Source organism: Gobius niger (genome assembly GCF_951799975.1).
Source record: "Gobius niger genome assembly, chromosome: 6".
Classification (NCBI taxonomy): domain Eukaryota; kingdom Metazoa; phylum Chordata; class Actinopteri; order Gobiiformes; family Gobiidae; genus Gobius; species Gobius niger.
The window spans coordinates 15379585-15395582 of NC_136857.1; the positions used below are offsets into that span (position 1 = coordinate 15379585).

The 15998-nt window shown below is 40.8% G+C and overlaps 2 protein-coding genes across 2 annotated transcripts; one reads left to right on the top strand and one right to left on the bottom strand.

Moving 5' to 3' along the window:
- Positions 1-68: 68 nt before the first annotated feature.
- On the top strand, positions 69-1943 carry lhfpl5b (LHFPL tetraspan subfamily member 5b; the record flags this gene model as incomplete). Its single annotated transcript, XM_079558393.1, has 2 exons — positions 69-480; positions 1681-1943. 2 exons carry the CDS (start codon positions 69-71, stop codon positions 1941-1943), a joined length of 675 nt encoding a protein of 224 aa, XP_079414519.1.
- A 1853-nt stretch (positions 1944-3796) lies between these two features.
- On the bottom strand, positions 3797-15803 carry srpk1a (SRSF protein kinase 1a). Its single transcript, XM_079558671.1, has 17 exons — positions 15716-15803; positions 15047-15101; positions 11509-11636; positions 11245-11353; positions 11082-11169; positions 10913-11000; positions 10449-10555; positions 9787-9952; positions 9679-9704; positions 9377-9605; positions 8927-9295; positions 8534-8634; positions 8287-8394; positions 7749-7818; positions 6379-6471; positions 5904-5996; positions 3797-5556 (listed from the first exon to the last, which is right to left on the bottom strand). The coding sequence occupies exons 1-17, from the start codon at positions 15726-15728 to the stop codon at positions 5372-5374; spliced, it is 2028 nt and encodes a 675-aa protein (XP_079414797.1). The 5' UTR covers positions 15729-15803; the 3' UTR covers positions 3797-5371.
- Between the last annotated feature and the right edge of the window lie 195 nt (positions 15804-15998).

Here is a 15998-nt window from a genome sequence, read left to right on the forward strand (position 1 = left end):
CACATGTCCCATTCAAGACACAAAGCTCTTATCTCACACCGTCTCTGAGGAAAACCTGTTGGTGAAAAATGCCGGACCTACTCCCAGCGCAAGAAGCCGCGAAAATCTATCACACCAATTACGTGCGCAATGCTCGTGCCATCGGCGTGTTGTGGGCCGTGTTCACCATCTGCTTCGTCATCATCGATGTGGTGGTCTTCATACAACCCTACTGGATCGGGGACAGTGTGAACACGCCGCAGGCCGGGTACTTCGGACTTTTCCACTATTGCATCGGAAACGCGCTAACCAACGAGCTCACGTGCAAAGGCAGTATCCTGGCATTCGAAACCATCCCGTCCCCGGCCTTCAGGACTGCTATGTTCTTTGTGGGTACCTCCATGTTGCTGATAGTGGGCACCATGGTCTGCTTCAGCCTCTTCTTTTTCCTCAATGCGGGGAACGTATACAAGATCTGCGCGTGGATGCAACTGGCCGCTGGTAGGTTATATAGGAGCGAAAATTAAGATGTATACAGTACTTACCTATTGACAGTGTAGAAGTGGTGACTAGCTAGGGTGATTCACAAACTGTTTCGCTCTGTGATTTTACCAGTGGTGGATGCACATTGACAAACCCCAATGTCTAGACCCCGATGTTGAGAATCCCTGACCTTACATACCAGATTTTTGCAGTAGAATCAGTTGCCTATGTATAGTCCTATATCAAGTTGTACTGCCAAATGAACTTCTGTTTGCCCTTCCTGGTGGACATTTTTATTAATAGATTTTCGAAATGTTCTAAACTTAGCCAGGGGCCCACATTTCTACCTCTGGGCATATTAAAATTGGATAATAAAAGATAATAAAGTCACGTCACACTTCTCTCTTTACGAAAATAATTACATGCATGATTCAAATTTTAATAACCGTTTTAGGAGCAGGGCTTAACTCTCATCACGGTCTGTCTCTCAGCAGGACTGTTCCCAAACTACTCCACCCACCCCTTTTAATTTCGTTAGAGCGAAGTATTAAAAAGTTTGAATATACTTTGGGCAACTCTGTGTCTCCATGGAAACAACCAGGTGTAAGGAAAGGCCGGTGTTTTGCTGTGAACCTAGACGTGTCCAGCTTGTGACCTCTGGTTTTAGTAGACACACTGTATGGCATGAGCTTGTTGCTTCGTCACCAAGGTCGGGTTTCAGTCCAGGCTCTGACACCTCTGATGTGGATGAAGTTACATGTAACAAGATCAGGTGTGACTTTAGTTGTAGTTTCACCCAGATGCCTTTTCATTGTAAAAGCTATTTCCTGAGCACGGTGTTGTACTGGAGTAGCTTCAGGATCCACTCTCCACTTCATATAAGCCACATGTTTTACAGTTTTAACCAGCGCCAACTTGAGAACTGGCAATCCCTTTAAATTCTCTCTCAAACCCCCATCATGTTTATGTCAGCTGAGGTTTACTTTCATCCTGCACACGCTTCATCATAAATGCACCTTATTTTACCTTGAGGCTTCTGTCTAACAATACATCTTGCATACACCACTCCTGAGCTTGCGCTACTTTAACAAAGGGCTGTCCCTTTATGGTTTTTCCAAGATTCAAGCACTACACATGTGGCAGTAAAGACTCGTGCTCATAACTATTACTCATACAAACTGCTCACTGGTGGTAACACTGACAACTCCTTCCCCACAGCTGTGTTGATGACGATGGGGTGCATGATCTACCCAGACGGCTGGGACTCTGAGGAGGTGAAGCGGATGTGTGGCCAGAGGACAGATAAGTACAGCCTGGGCAACTGCACCGTGCGCTGGGCCTACATCCTCGCCATCATCTCCATCTTGGACGCCCTGCTTCTGGCATTCCTCTCCTTCACTCTGGGCAACCGGCAGGACAAGCTTCTGCCCGACGACTTCAAGATCGAGGGAGCGGACGAAGGGGAAAAGTCTGGGGAGTGACACGACTGGGATGACAATAATGTTGTGACAGTGACAGGTCTATTCATAGATTTCAATAACATGACCAAATGTTGTCACGGACGCGTAATTTTGGAACAGCGATGGTCATCATTTTACTGTTAAACCAATTCCAGTTCCAGCCTGTCTCATCAAAGTGTAATAGTGCTTCTTCTGCTTCCATCCATCCATCCATCCATCTCTGGTCTCTTTGACGCTCCAGGATCAATAGTTTGGAAGGTTTTCCCTGCTGACGGATCCTCTCACCAGAAAACCTACAAAACATTTGATCCTGGAGAGTTGTAAAGACCATGATGATCAAAAGTAAAGGCTGGGTCACTACAAGGTCAAATACACACAAATATTAAAAAAAAAAATCCCCACATAAAAAGTTGCTTAATGCACCTTTAAAGCCAAATTAATATGAATCCATAATATTTTAAGTTTTACTGTAAAAATCAAAATTCACTTCAAAGTAATGGAAGAATTCCTTTGCCATACCGCCTTTGCTACGCCCAATCCCGTCAGACCTTGGAAGCTAAGCAGGGAAGGGCCTGGTCGGTACTTGGATGGGAGACCGTTTGGGAACACCAGGAAGCCTAGCGAATATAGTGTATGAGTGAGTGGTTGGTGGTGGTCGGAGGGCCAGATGGCGCAGACTGGTTGCCTCACTTCCATCAGTCTACCCCAGGGCAGCTGTGGCTACAATAGTAGCTAACCACCACAGAGCATGGTGTGAACGAATAGTGCAATGTAAAGCGTCTTTGAGTGTTCAGAAAGCACTATATAAAACAAATGCATTATTATTCATTATCATTATTTAAAGACAAAAAAAACAAACTACCATACTATATTAATTGGAAAATAGAAGTTACCACAAAAATGCTTATACACTGCCAAGAAGTGAAGCTATTTGGTTACAGTTAGAGTTATGACAGACCATAGAGACTTGACGCTCAGAAAGCGGACAAAAGGGTTGTTCTTCAAAAGTAGTCCTGGAAGTCCCACTTGAGAAAGTAAAAGTTTGTTTATGATAGGCACTGAATGGCAGATTATTACCATCAGGTGCTTTTGCCGAGGGATTTGGAAAGACAGCACCGGAAGCCTGCATACGTTTTCAAAATCTAAAACATACTGACAGATAAATTGAGGGGACAAAACAGTCATCAAATCCCTTTGAAGATAATAAAGGCACAGTGGAAACGACCCGAGGGGCTTCCAATGACTGCAACTGCACAGTAATCTGGTTAGGTTTCACAGAGGAGTTCTCTCTTCAGTGGGGGGGGGGGATCTTTGTGGATTTATGACAGACATTCTGAAGTAATCACGCTCATTATCGAAGCTTTGTTTTTCTTCTTTTGCAGAAAATGAATGAATATGAATGGGCCTTCAAACGCTCTCTGGAGCTTACAAGTGTGTGACGAAGGAGCAGTGACAAACATTTACTAAATGCTTTGTAAATTATGTACATAAACCATACACTGTTACAATGAACACTCCTCTCACAATCTGTCTTTGCTTTGCTGTTTGCATATATCTCCCTGTCGTGTGGTGTGGGAGCATTGTACAGCAAAAGTAAACGTGTAAACATTCTTAAACTTGTAATCATGTAAAATTCAACGGTCACACGTTAAGTGCTTCAGGAAGAAGATTAGAATATTCAGGTGAAGCAAGGACTTTAACACTGGTAATTTGTCCAAAAATGTCCATTGCAGTCAGAAAAGTTCAGGCTAGCTTTATTCTGTTTGCTATTGAGCTTTTCCGAGTTTGTACACGTTTAATGATTTGAGTAGTATTCATTTTCTGACATTATTTTTACCTAATATTTTTGGCCCCTAACAGTGATCAAAAGACACTCAGAGACAGTGATTGTATGGTATGAACATTTTATTGAATGTTTGTGTTGTACAGTTGGGAGATCTCACACAGACTCTACTCTGCTATTGGACACATATGTAAATTTGTTTGGACCTAAAGTTTTTCACATGTACATTGTTTATTTCACCGAACGGAACCCCAGCGTTTCTCGCAGGTAAAAACATTATTGAACATACGGCCACACATACAACTCAAACATCGTCCATACTTGTTAAAACACAGCTACTCAGCTAAATGTGTTTAGCTAAGGTCTTATAAGATCTGTTAAAAACTGTACAGAACTGTCATATACATAAAGGCAAACTCTTTGGTACACATATTTACACTTTATTTTCACCTTTTTCCCTCATGGGCTTCGTAGCATGGCATCTTTCTATGTTCCTGAAGTGGGTATGAGAAAACCAGCCTCCCATGACAGGGAAATCAGAAAGAAATGCAAATGAAAGTCCATGCCAAATGAATTTTGAAAAGCAAAACTTCCAAATAGAGAACTGTAATAAAGTAGTTTTCGTCAACTTGCTGATTAAGAAACGTGTCGGTACTAGATTAGGAGTTCAATTTAAGTATTGTATTGTAGAACGGCATTAAAGATGAAACTGTTTCAGCATGGGCCGACCCTAATCACCCGTTAACTGTGCTCTATCAAAGTGTTCCACACAAAAATATTAAATTTATTGTGTCAACTTAAAATCACTATTGCTTAAGGGAGTGCTTACAAAGTCACAACTTTTGTATTATCTGAACCAAATGAGTAATTGCTTCCCCAATGTCTGTTTGCAAATAACTTAAAAGAACATTTTCAGATCAGTAACAAGACTAATAAAAAGTGTTACAGTGTGGCGTCTAGATGGATCTCTTGAAGACACCCTTTCATCCAGCAAGTGCATTTAAAGTTGAAATCCTATTTGCATGGACGTCGCTTCTAGCTTGAGCACCCGCCACCTGTGTTCTACCTAAATGATTTCACCTAGATTACCTCATCTCTGTAAAAACTAAAAGAGGACTGTCCCGTCTGTGGAAACTAGCGCAGTCGGTACAATTGTAAGCCCAGTGTGCAAAATCCTAAACCTACTTACGAATACAAAATGGATACCTTACAAGTGTAGCATGAGATAAAATAAGTCATTTTTTAAAAAGGATTGAGCACTAATGAACCTGTACGTGAAGTCCTATAGAGTCCCTTTATGGAATACACAGGCTACATTATAATCCTGGATTTGTTTCAGTTTGTAGTGCAGGAGTGTTAACAAAAACAGGGAAGAATAGTTAGCAGGACAGGAGCAGGTTCGGTAAGCCAGGCCAGGGTAGTTTAACGGAGCACAGCAGTTGACCACAAAGAAAATGTAACCCACTACTTCCTGACGTCATCATGAAGGAAGAACAAATACAAAGCAAACGTACACTGAGGCAATAGCTCGAGAACATTTCAAAAATAACAACAAAAGAAATAAATATTTGTCTGATATGCCCATAAATGGAAAAGTGATCTGTTGCAGTCTCTGGAGAGAAATAGGGGAAGGAGGAAGGGGAGGTGCAAGGGCTGAATGTGTCCACTAGAGGGCGAGCCAGGGGTGGCGCAGGCACTCAGCTGCAGTGGCTCTCTTCTCGGGGATCAGCTCCAACATGGGCAGCAGGAAATCAGCGAAGGTCTCGGCCTCTTCTCGCGGCCACTCGTATTTATCCATTAACACTTCCAGCAAACCCCACGGCTTCAGCTTTGTGATGTGTTTCAAATCACCTGCAAGACAAAACACGTGTGAGGGAGCAACAGTGGATACAAATAATAACTACAAGGGAAGGGTTTATTTTAGCCAAAACACAATTCCCGTTTTGTGTGGAAATGAATTCAACTATGACAGAAAGTATCACATTAACGGACATACTTGTACTGGCTTTTAGTCATCGATGGATGTAGAGATGATTCATAACAGTTTAACATACACTTTAAGACCTCAGTCAGGAATTGAATTAAACCAAAACTGCATTCATTCCGAATGATGAACCGAAAGCGTTAAGTGCTTGCAACTAAGCTTCAACAAAACTGGACAAAAAATGAATTAAGCATTTGGAAACATCTGTCGTTACCTTTCTTGGTGAAAAAGTCCTTGGAATATTTTCCAGTGAGTATGAGTTTGCGTGGGACTGCCCCCAGCAGCTCAATGATCAGTGCTATGTGGTCTGTACAGTGCAGAGAAGACAGACAGACACAGACAGGTCAGACAGAGTCTGATCCCAGGTCGGGCCCGCTCTGGGGGAGAGGGGAGGGCTGCACATGGAACCATCAGGACAGCCATAACAGTGCTCTTCAATATATGGCAGTTTATGGCCATTGTCAGCCAGTGCACTCAAGATATCAAATTAATGCAAGGGTCTCATTAAAATCTAAAAAATCAACTGAGTGAAACAGGAGTGAGCCCTGTTAAACATTTGAACCTTTTATGAATTTAAGTATGTTGTCAACTGCCAGAAACAATATGGTTGCCAATCATTTTAATGCTAGTTTCTGTATCTCGCTGCCGTCCTGGTCCCCAGAACAGGCCACAGACCAAGGGGTGCATACCTCTCTTGTCGAAGTATTCCTGTGAGTATTTCCCATTCAGTGCATAGTGGCGAGGGACTTTACCCAGCAACTCTATCATGAGTGCAAGGTGGTCTGGAAATGAGGCACATCAGAAGGAAGGGGGCACAGGAGAGAGAGAGCAGAGGAGATGGAGGGACAGCACAGAGCAATGATGAACAATGAATGATGGCAGCCTTGTACAGCACACATGAGAAACAGATATTCAACAGATATTTTAAACATATGCATAAAAAAAGATGGTAAAAAGCAACAAATGATAATGTATGGAACACTTGTCCAACAGATATTTTCATTCCCGAAACGAGTTACATGATCTGAATGAAAATCAATGCTGTATTTGCACCAGCTCTGTTGCAATTATAAAGTACCAGACTGTGTGAAAAAAGCTGATTGCAAAATGATGGGTGATTGGAACAAACTCAAATTAGCCATGCAACTGCAGAGACCAAACCATCAAGAAGTGAGTTAAAAGCATATCAGCAATGTGATGAGGGTTTAAGTACATGCGAGACATTCATTCACAAATGGTTAGCAAAAGCAAAGCAGGCTGAGGAATGGTCATAAAACAAAGATTGTAACTTGGCAGAGTTTTAGGTGAGATTAGGACAGTGATGGCCCCATCTTCAGAAGAGTAGGTTCTAACTTTTGTGATTTTAGTTGTTAAAGTGGAAATACACACAGGAATGCTAGCAGTCAACATCACAGCAATTGTATACACAACAATACAAGACATTAATATTATGTACTTTAACGTTATCACTGTACTGGAGTACTACAAATTCAATAATAGGGCATAGAAGTAACAAGAAAATGCATCTCAAATATTGTATAAAATCCCTATTATACTTTAAATGAGTAAAATAAGAAAAATGTATGCTATGCAATCAATTTAAGTTTAAAGTGTATTTGCAGGAATCCTGAAGTCAAATATAACCATTTTTATGACTTTGTGCCAATTAATTAAAATCAAAATCCCAACTATGGTCAATTTCAATAATCAACTTTGACTTTTAAATCGCCAGGTCTGCACTGTCCTGTGGCAGAAGCAGCACCTTCTGGATAAGTGGTACCCATTTTGAAGATTATGGTGAATGATATAATATTTATTGAGATGCACTTATTCAAATTTCTCACAAGTCACAGTCATAACTGCTCATGCTAACTGTGAAGCTTTCAACAACAATTGAATGAATTGAATTCATATACATGGCCAATGAAGGCCACGTAATTACAGGGAAAGCATTTCACAGTAGCACTCACTGTTATGAGACAATCCGCAAATATACAACCCTATACTTTATCTTGTAAGAAAATGTTAATAGAAGCGCTAGATATATTCCCACAAATACCTTCATCCCGAGAGTAATCTTCCCCAGATCGTGGTTCAAACAGATAATCTCCTGTGGCGAGTTCAAAGGCCTGAGACAAGACATAGACAAATAAACACCATAATCACTGGAGTTACTCTGTCTACATAAGACTGAGAGAGGGCTGTCTCAAAGCTCACGCTGCTACTGACACATTTCCAGAGATTAACAGTAGACAAAGTAAATATTAGACTTCATAAAACGTGTATTTTCTGTATTGCTGTGCAGCACTTTTATCAACTCTGTAGTAAAGCACTATATGAATGAAAGCAAGTGATTGATTTAACTACTCTACTCATGCAGTAGTTTCTCACCAAAGACACTGACTACAACAAGCACTGCACTGATCTTAATGCAGAAATCACACTTCAAGTCTTTGTTTCTATTGTGACAAATGCTTACAAGTGGCAATAATAATCTATATAACAGGTGGGCTGTTTTTATTCCAAACACACTTAGCCAATATGAACCCATTATAGAAAATACTGTAATAATTCTATAGGCACTGAAAATGTCTCACCATGCAGGCTGTGCTCCAAATATCAGCCGGTGTGCTATATCCAGCCCCGATAAGCACCTCTAATGACCGGTACTGCCGAGTCTGGATGTCTTCTGTAAAGTGCTTGTGCTGAAACAAGAGACAAGACATACACCTTTGAATTGTAAAAAGTACATTAGTAACCATCATTCAGTATGACTATACAAATTATAGTGACCATGCCCCTAAGCCTTAATGAGGAAATCCCAGAGGTCATTGGACAACTCACCACCCAGCAGGCGTTTCCCAAGTCCGCAATCTTGACCTTGATCTTGTCTGCGTTGACTGGCTCAAGAGGGTTAACTAACATGGATCCCGCTGGCAGCTTGCCTAAAACAGAGCCCGGAGGGAGGGGGGCAATGAGCACAAGTTTAAGAGGAGGTATTTGAAAATACACAACTTACTATTGCATTCATACTAAGAGCAATTCTTCAATCTGTGTGACTAGCACCATGTTGGCAACCATCCATGTCTGATTTTAGCAAGAACTCTTTAGAAGAATTTAGAGACAACTGTACGGCTATTTTAACAGCAAAGCCATACTCACTCAGTGCAGTCACACTTCTTTTTGCTCATTTTGCAGTAGGACTGAAAATGCACCGGCAGGTGCACCGGTACTAACCATTGTTGATACTTTCCTGGGTCCTGTACAGTTGACAGTCAGGCCTGCCATCATCGTGGTGGTGCCCATTGCTCTGCTCCAGTTCTCCCTCCTCTAGCGCCTCAGAGGGGTGCCTGTGTGTCTCGGGGCTTTCACAGTTTAAGTCCAGCTGTTTCAGTTCGGGACAGTCCAGCCCGTTGCACATGGTGCGCACAGGGGACTCGCACAGCGCCTCATCTTCACTGGCACATTTCTCCGTCAGCTCCGTGTTGCCATTGTGCTGGTCTTCACTCCTCCAGTGGCTCCGCTCCACTTCGGCATGGCCATTACAGTTCACCTCCTGCGGGCTGTCTGGTCCTGCTCTCAGTTGGTCTGCATTGACACTGCATTCTAGATAGGTCAGAAAAGATATTTGTATATGCAGTATTTCAGAAAGTAATAAAAATGGACAGTCTTTGTAGTTGTACACACCACCCTCCTCTTCCTCGCCTCCTAGATCCTGAAATGAAAGCTGTCTTAAGGGGGCACACGCTCTGCCTTTGGGAGACTGTGGATCCTCGTATTCATCATCATCTTCTTCCTGTGGTTCAGTGGACTTCTCCATCTCCTCCAAGTCCATTATGCACTTCTCTAAAAGCTCTGCCTTGCGTTTCTGCTTCTTTTTCATTTTCTTCTTCTTGTTTTTGGACATTTTCACAGTCTATAAAATAAAAATTATTTAGCATAGAGACATTCACAGTGAAAATAAATGCAAATTTAATCTTTTAGCCCACCTGTTTTGGTGCAGGTGCAGTGCTTACTGCAAAACCACATATTAGGCAGGTTAATGTTGAGCAATTTATTGACAAAACCATGGTTTATGAAAATGTTTGGGTTCATACTTGCTGAACCGGAGGGAGGAGGGGCCCCAGACCGCTGCCACTCTGTGGCTTCTGCTGCCAGTCTGCGAACATATGGCTCATCCACATTCATTAGGATGTTCTCTGGCTTTATATCTGTGTGAATGATCTGGCATTTTGAGTGCAAATAGTCCAAGCCTTGTAGAACCTTTAAAGAAAGTGCATGTACTGTTTTAAATGGTTACAACGCAAAAATAAAACAATCTTTCATTTGTTATACACAAAAACTGGCTTTATCATCAAGTATTCTTTATAATAAAGCATTTGCAACCTGTGCAGAGAATTAGAGTGTCAATGTGCTATTTGTGCTGGCACAACTGAAGGAAGACATTGAATGCAAATCAGCAATGTTATTAAAAACTGTAACGGCAATGATGTTACCAGATGAAGACATCTGGTAAGCTTCACAGTTCAAAACAAACATTAAAAGGTAAATGCTAAGTTGACATATTCATAGCATTGCACAACTTTACTTCATATTTTCACTTCTATAAAAGCCTGCTCTGGCAGTGAGTTATGAAGCAGACTGGTTCCCACACGCCGCCGCCCGGAGGACACCGGTCTCATGTTAACTACTGCCACCTCATGCTTTGCAGTTGAACGACATGTTATTGACACAAAAGGTGTGAATGGTGTCATCTTACCTGTCGGATGATACTCTTCACACAGGGCAGGGGCAGCCCTTGATAATTAGACTTTATTATCCACTTCAATAAATGATGTCCCAAAACCTCAAAGACCATGCAAACATCTGGGGATTACAACTATTAAGGTCATGACAATAAAAAGACAAGCAGAACATCGGTGGCCTTTTAGAAAAAAAGATGAGGATCAGATGAAAAGAGTGCAAGCTCAACAATGTTGGGTAGTGTCTTGTTACAACTACATCTCTCCCTGAGGTATTTGTGGATCTAAGACAGTTAAAGCCTGAGATTCGCAAAAGAACAGCCTGGGCACACATCACCTGTTGTTTGTTCACCCCAGGAAAAACAAAAAGCGTCCGTACATGCATTATGTTCAGGATATTTATGAAGCAGAGTCAAGTACCCTGCATGTATAAAACTGACTTCAGGTGAATATAAAGGCGGGAAGACTGATAAAAGGATACGAGTCCCATTGACGCCAGAGATTTTGAAGTCATCGAGCAATTGCACAACTTTTTCCCGGTTTGGATCATCAGGGTCAGAGTTTCTCACCTAGACAGACAAAGAGATGTTTCATACTTGCCAGCAGAAATTAATTGGTAGAATACATGCAAATGATTCAGCGTGACTTACAGATCTGAGTAGTTTGATCTCATCCACAGCTGTTTCCGTGTACTGCTCTGCACTTTTGACTACCTTCATTGCGACAAATCTCTTCACCCTGCGCACAAATAGCAATCAATACTGCATTGTCATATCTATAGTAGGTCTGATTGTGTAGAAATGATGTTCTTACATAGTGTCCCAGGCCAGCCACACGGTGGAGAAGTGCCCCCAGCCCAATTTACGAATTACATGATATTTTCCATTGTAAAGGTCTCCTACTTTCACATGATGGTAGCCACCTACAGGAAAACAATGAAAAATAATGATTCAATAGCTTGAAAAATATGGTTTCAACAAAACAGTGAAAAATGAGAAAGGATACATACATTTGCTGATCTAATCTCATGTAACTGAAAAGAGGCCTTTGATATGAACACACAAAAACAGGACTGACCTCTGCAGTAGTCGTTGGGGTCTTCCTGCTCCTCATCATCGGACCCCAGGATCTCCTCTGGCTCCTCGGGCTCCTGTGGTGATGCCTCATGCTGCGGCGGCTGGCGGGCTCTGGGATTGGCTGGCTGCCTATTCCAGAGAGACAGTGTGTGTTTTCAAACTATTTCAGACAAAGTCACCTTTGAAGTACATCTATTAAGCAGTTTCAAAAGACTTTATCTCCTTCATTCCAGACAGAAAGCTCATCGGACTTTTAATTCACTCCACCCACAAAGTGCTTTGTAGATAACAATTTAAACAATACATCAGCCACATGGCTATGTTCTTCATGATCTTTTGTCTTCGGACTATTCTGAGCGTTTCTGTAGTTCAACCAGTTAGACTTGTTCAAATGTAACAATCATGTGTTTGTCTAATGGAGCATTTGGTCATTTACTGTATTCATAAACACTGATCAGCATTACAGTCAGAAAAGACTCCCAGTTGTGATTTAATTGTTATACCATTTATCTTTATGATCAAAGCTTTGAGAACAAAAATCGAGGTAAACAACTGCATCAGTGCATATGATATTCATGTCTGGGCACAATTGCTGACGATTAGTGGAAAAATGTGGAAACCTTCGAGACTCAAAAACATACCAGATTGTATTGTATAGGGAACATGGGCATAGACCTCTTGTCTGTTCATGCACAGGTGTCACATATTACATAAAGCAAACTGATTTAGGAAAAGCCCTTGTCTTTTTGCCCGTGATCTACTACTGCCCAGTGACAGTATACAGTACTTTGTAAATGACTACAGGGTCAATGTGCAGCCAAAATACCAAGTGTTAATAAATCATACCTTAAATGTTACTTTATAAAAAGTTTAAAACTACAAATCACTAATCAAGCTGTAATTAAACTCCATAGAAATAAATAGCTTAAAGGAACAAGCCACTGTTTTTAAATACTGAGATATGTTCTGAGCTTAGACGGGTTGATGCATACCTGTCTGGTCTTTGTGCGATTTTCCTATTTAAATACGGTTACGTGAGCAGTTACACGGTGAAAGTATAGTCACACAGAATTAAACATGTCGATTTTCTAAGCGGATGCTATATTGTAAGGCGTAATAATGCCTTAGGAGCACTTCAACTTTAACGCGCAGATGTCGAAGTGCCCCTAAGGTATTATTACGCCTTACAATATAGCATCCGCTTAGAAAATCGACATGTTTAATCTTGTGTAACTGTACTTGGATCGAGTAATTACTAATGTAACCGTATTTAAATAAGGAAAACGTAGAATACCTTAGTCGCTTTTAACTTCAGTCCCGTTTGGCCCATAGAGGAGAGGAGGAGAAGCTAAATGATAACAACATCTTTGGTCTTTTTGCGTGACTGAGCGCACACGCAAAAACCAGGCAGGTATGCATCGACTCGTCTAAGTTCAGGTAAGAACATATCTCAGTGTGGAAAAACGGTTGCCTGTTCCTTTAAGGCTCGCACTTTTTCCTCACGAAGCCATTCTCATTATTCATACAAACTTCACAAGTCAGTGTGAATGACAATACAGAATAATTTTAGTGTTGGAGTAATTGACCCTAAAATTCCTCCAGGAATTAGTTTTTCTTGTTAATAAAAAAAACATATGACCGAAATTGGAGAAACTGGAGGCTGTAAGTTATGTCTGGTTAGTAGAGATTGACTCTCAATATTTTGAGTGAATTTCTCAAGAACAATGAAACAATATTTTTGCAAACCAACAGACATATGTAAATGTGCGCTGGCAATCATTAAATTTAGATTGCTTTGTCACTCAATAAGAGATGTCTTGAGCAAACTTCAAAAGTGCCGAAAAAAAACACTTAATACCGTATTTTGAGAGACTAAATAGGAAGTATTTTTTATTCTTATTTTTTTGCAACTTTCTTGTTGGGTTCTTGACATTGGAGACAAACAGTTAGGTTATTTAATAACTGACCGGATATTCACACATTAAATGTGTATCAAATATGGGAGCACAAAAAACACCTTAAATCAAAATTTAATAGATGTTGCAATCTCAACTATGGTCAAGCTCAGTTATCAGGCCTAGGGCTAATCTATGTTCATGAACCATATTAGTAAAGGCTAATCCTAAAAATTAAAAAAATAACTACATTGAAAATTGAGATTTATCAAAATGAGGTCAAGCCAAAATAATCACCTAATTGCTAAATCTAAAATGCAACTTAAAATCTGATCTAATAATGGCATACAATCCAACTTTAGTTATATTTAAAGGGGGGGTATTATGCAAAATCGACTTTTTCAAGCTTTACATCATGCTATTATGTCATTCTCTCATTAAAAACATGCCTGAAGTGTTGCCTTGGCACATTCACGTATTTTTGAGTAATCTGTAAAAACTCTGATGGCGGCCATTTTAGGAACAGCTTTGTGTGAGTCCTCCAAGGAACGCCCCCACCTCATGGAGATGCCTCCGAGCTTTCGTCACCAGCCGAGTAACCAACCACTGCTCCTCAGCAGAACCCCCTCCCCACTGATGCCACAGACAGCGTGTGTAGGGGGCGTGTCGGAATGAGTCAGAGGTTCTTAAAGAGACAGAGGCCTATTTCAAGACATTCGCTACAGCCACTTTGAGAGAGCAATTTTATACAAGGCAGTTATTTTAATTTACTGCATTTACAGACCAACAGAAGGTTTCAGCATCATTGTAGTGTGCTATAGACTGGTGCTATGTGATTGAAAAAAGCATAATACCCCCTCTTTAAGTAACTTGTATTTATCCATTGACTTGTTCTCGGGATCAGCCATTTCAAAATGCATAAAACTTCTATTCATACAAATACAACACATAGCATGGAGTCACTGGTCAAAATAATTTTGATTTAACAATATTACTCAAGACCATGCTCAACATAACAGACAGGAAATAATAAGATACTTATCTACACCACAAGGCACATTCTGCCTTTTTTTTCTTCTTTTCACTCAAACACCATGCTTCACTTGGCTGATGTGGGCTACACCATTCTCTGCTTTTAAATATAGCATGGCCTGTTACGTAACTCTCCGGAGGATGCCACTGAAGGCTTGATTAGTAGATTGTTTAGGTGTGGACCCAAACAATCAAAATCAAAATTAAAGCCACTCAGGTTGATGGTATGTAGTTGAAAAAATGTATTACACCTTTAGATTTATTAGTCCAAGGCTAATCCCAGCACATACCGGTAGTTTACATTCTTCATTTACAACTCACACGGAAGGAAAATTTCCAAGCAAGAAGTGTTAAATATAGTGCCAGGATGAGTCCTGATATGAACTGTCTATGCATTACTGAGCTGCACAATTTAAAAATCTAAATATATAATAGTAAAGTGAACATCACCATTAGCATCTGATATAATGAACAATGACTGCCACTTAACTGCGCAGTGACAAGAACACATCACACAAATATAATATAGACATAAAGCACACAGCATTCAAAACCAGCTAATGCAAATATGCATGCATTGTAGAGACAAAAACATTTTGAAATACAACTCACTTTTTATTAGTCTTTTTTGCCTTTGCCCTCTTCTTCCTCGCCTGGAGTGCCAGAACTAAAGATAGAGAAATTGCATTGTTCAATATAAGATTGCAATATTGATGACCACGACATATACTTAAAAGCGTATGAGTAAAACAGTCAGGCATGTAAGCTTTGCATTAGGCAATAGTGTAGAACACATCTAAGAATTTAAAACGACCTCGATTTAAATAAACCGTGTTAATCATCCAAACAACCTATCTGTCACCTACTTCCCAGCCTGTTAGCGTCTGTAACATCCCCAGGCAGCCACCTGAAGCCCGGAGCTTCGCAATGACAAGCGGATCTAATGTCGTTTAAAGATCCGTGCGTATTTAAACCTCGGCTCTCATAGTAGCAGTGTAATATCATAATCGCTGTCTAGGGAAGGTGAGATAGAAAGAGCTAGAAAGCTAACTGCGGCTAGCTAATCCTGACATGTACCCAATGAAGCTAGGGCTAACGTCTGGAGCTAACGTAGATCCAGATCAACAGTGCGTGACAGTCGCTCAATTAAAGCTCCATCTAAAGTCACGCAGCGTTGACAAACTTCACACAATGTAATCTATTCTTGGAACCAGATGAAGTGCTGCAACTACAGGGATGGCGCGGTTATTAAATGGTGTCTATCTTAAAGCAGTGGTTTACCTTTTCTCTCCATGTTGGCTGGAGTCGTAGCCTAGCCGTTAGCTACAGCAGCACTACCACTGATCGAACGTTTGGCGCATGCGCAGTGTGCCGCTTTGCTCAGACGGAGCTGCCCAATGATGTTGTGACACTGACATTGACAGAGTACCAAATAGGATTTCAGTTTTCAAACACCACAAAAAATGCATAAATTCCTTGTTTCTTATTTGCAAAAATATGTAGTTTCATGAGCATTTCAATCAGTTCTTATTTACAACTTTCTGCATCGTTTTAGTCCATTTTT

Excerpts from the sequence above, each read along its gene's own strand:
- srpk1a (XM_079558671.1), bottom strand. Across the intron at positions 11,001-11,081 it reads AGATCAAACTACTCAGATCT|GTGAGAAACTCTGACCCTGA; the intron begins GTAAGTCACGCT and ends TTGTCTGTCTAG. Across the intron at positions 5,997-6,378 it reads GGAATACTTCGACAAGAGAG|ACCACATAGCACTGATCATT; the intron begins GTATGCACCCCT and ends TGCACTGTACAG.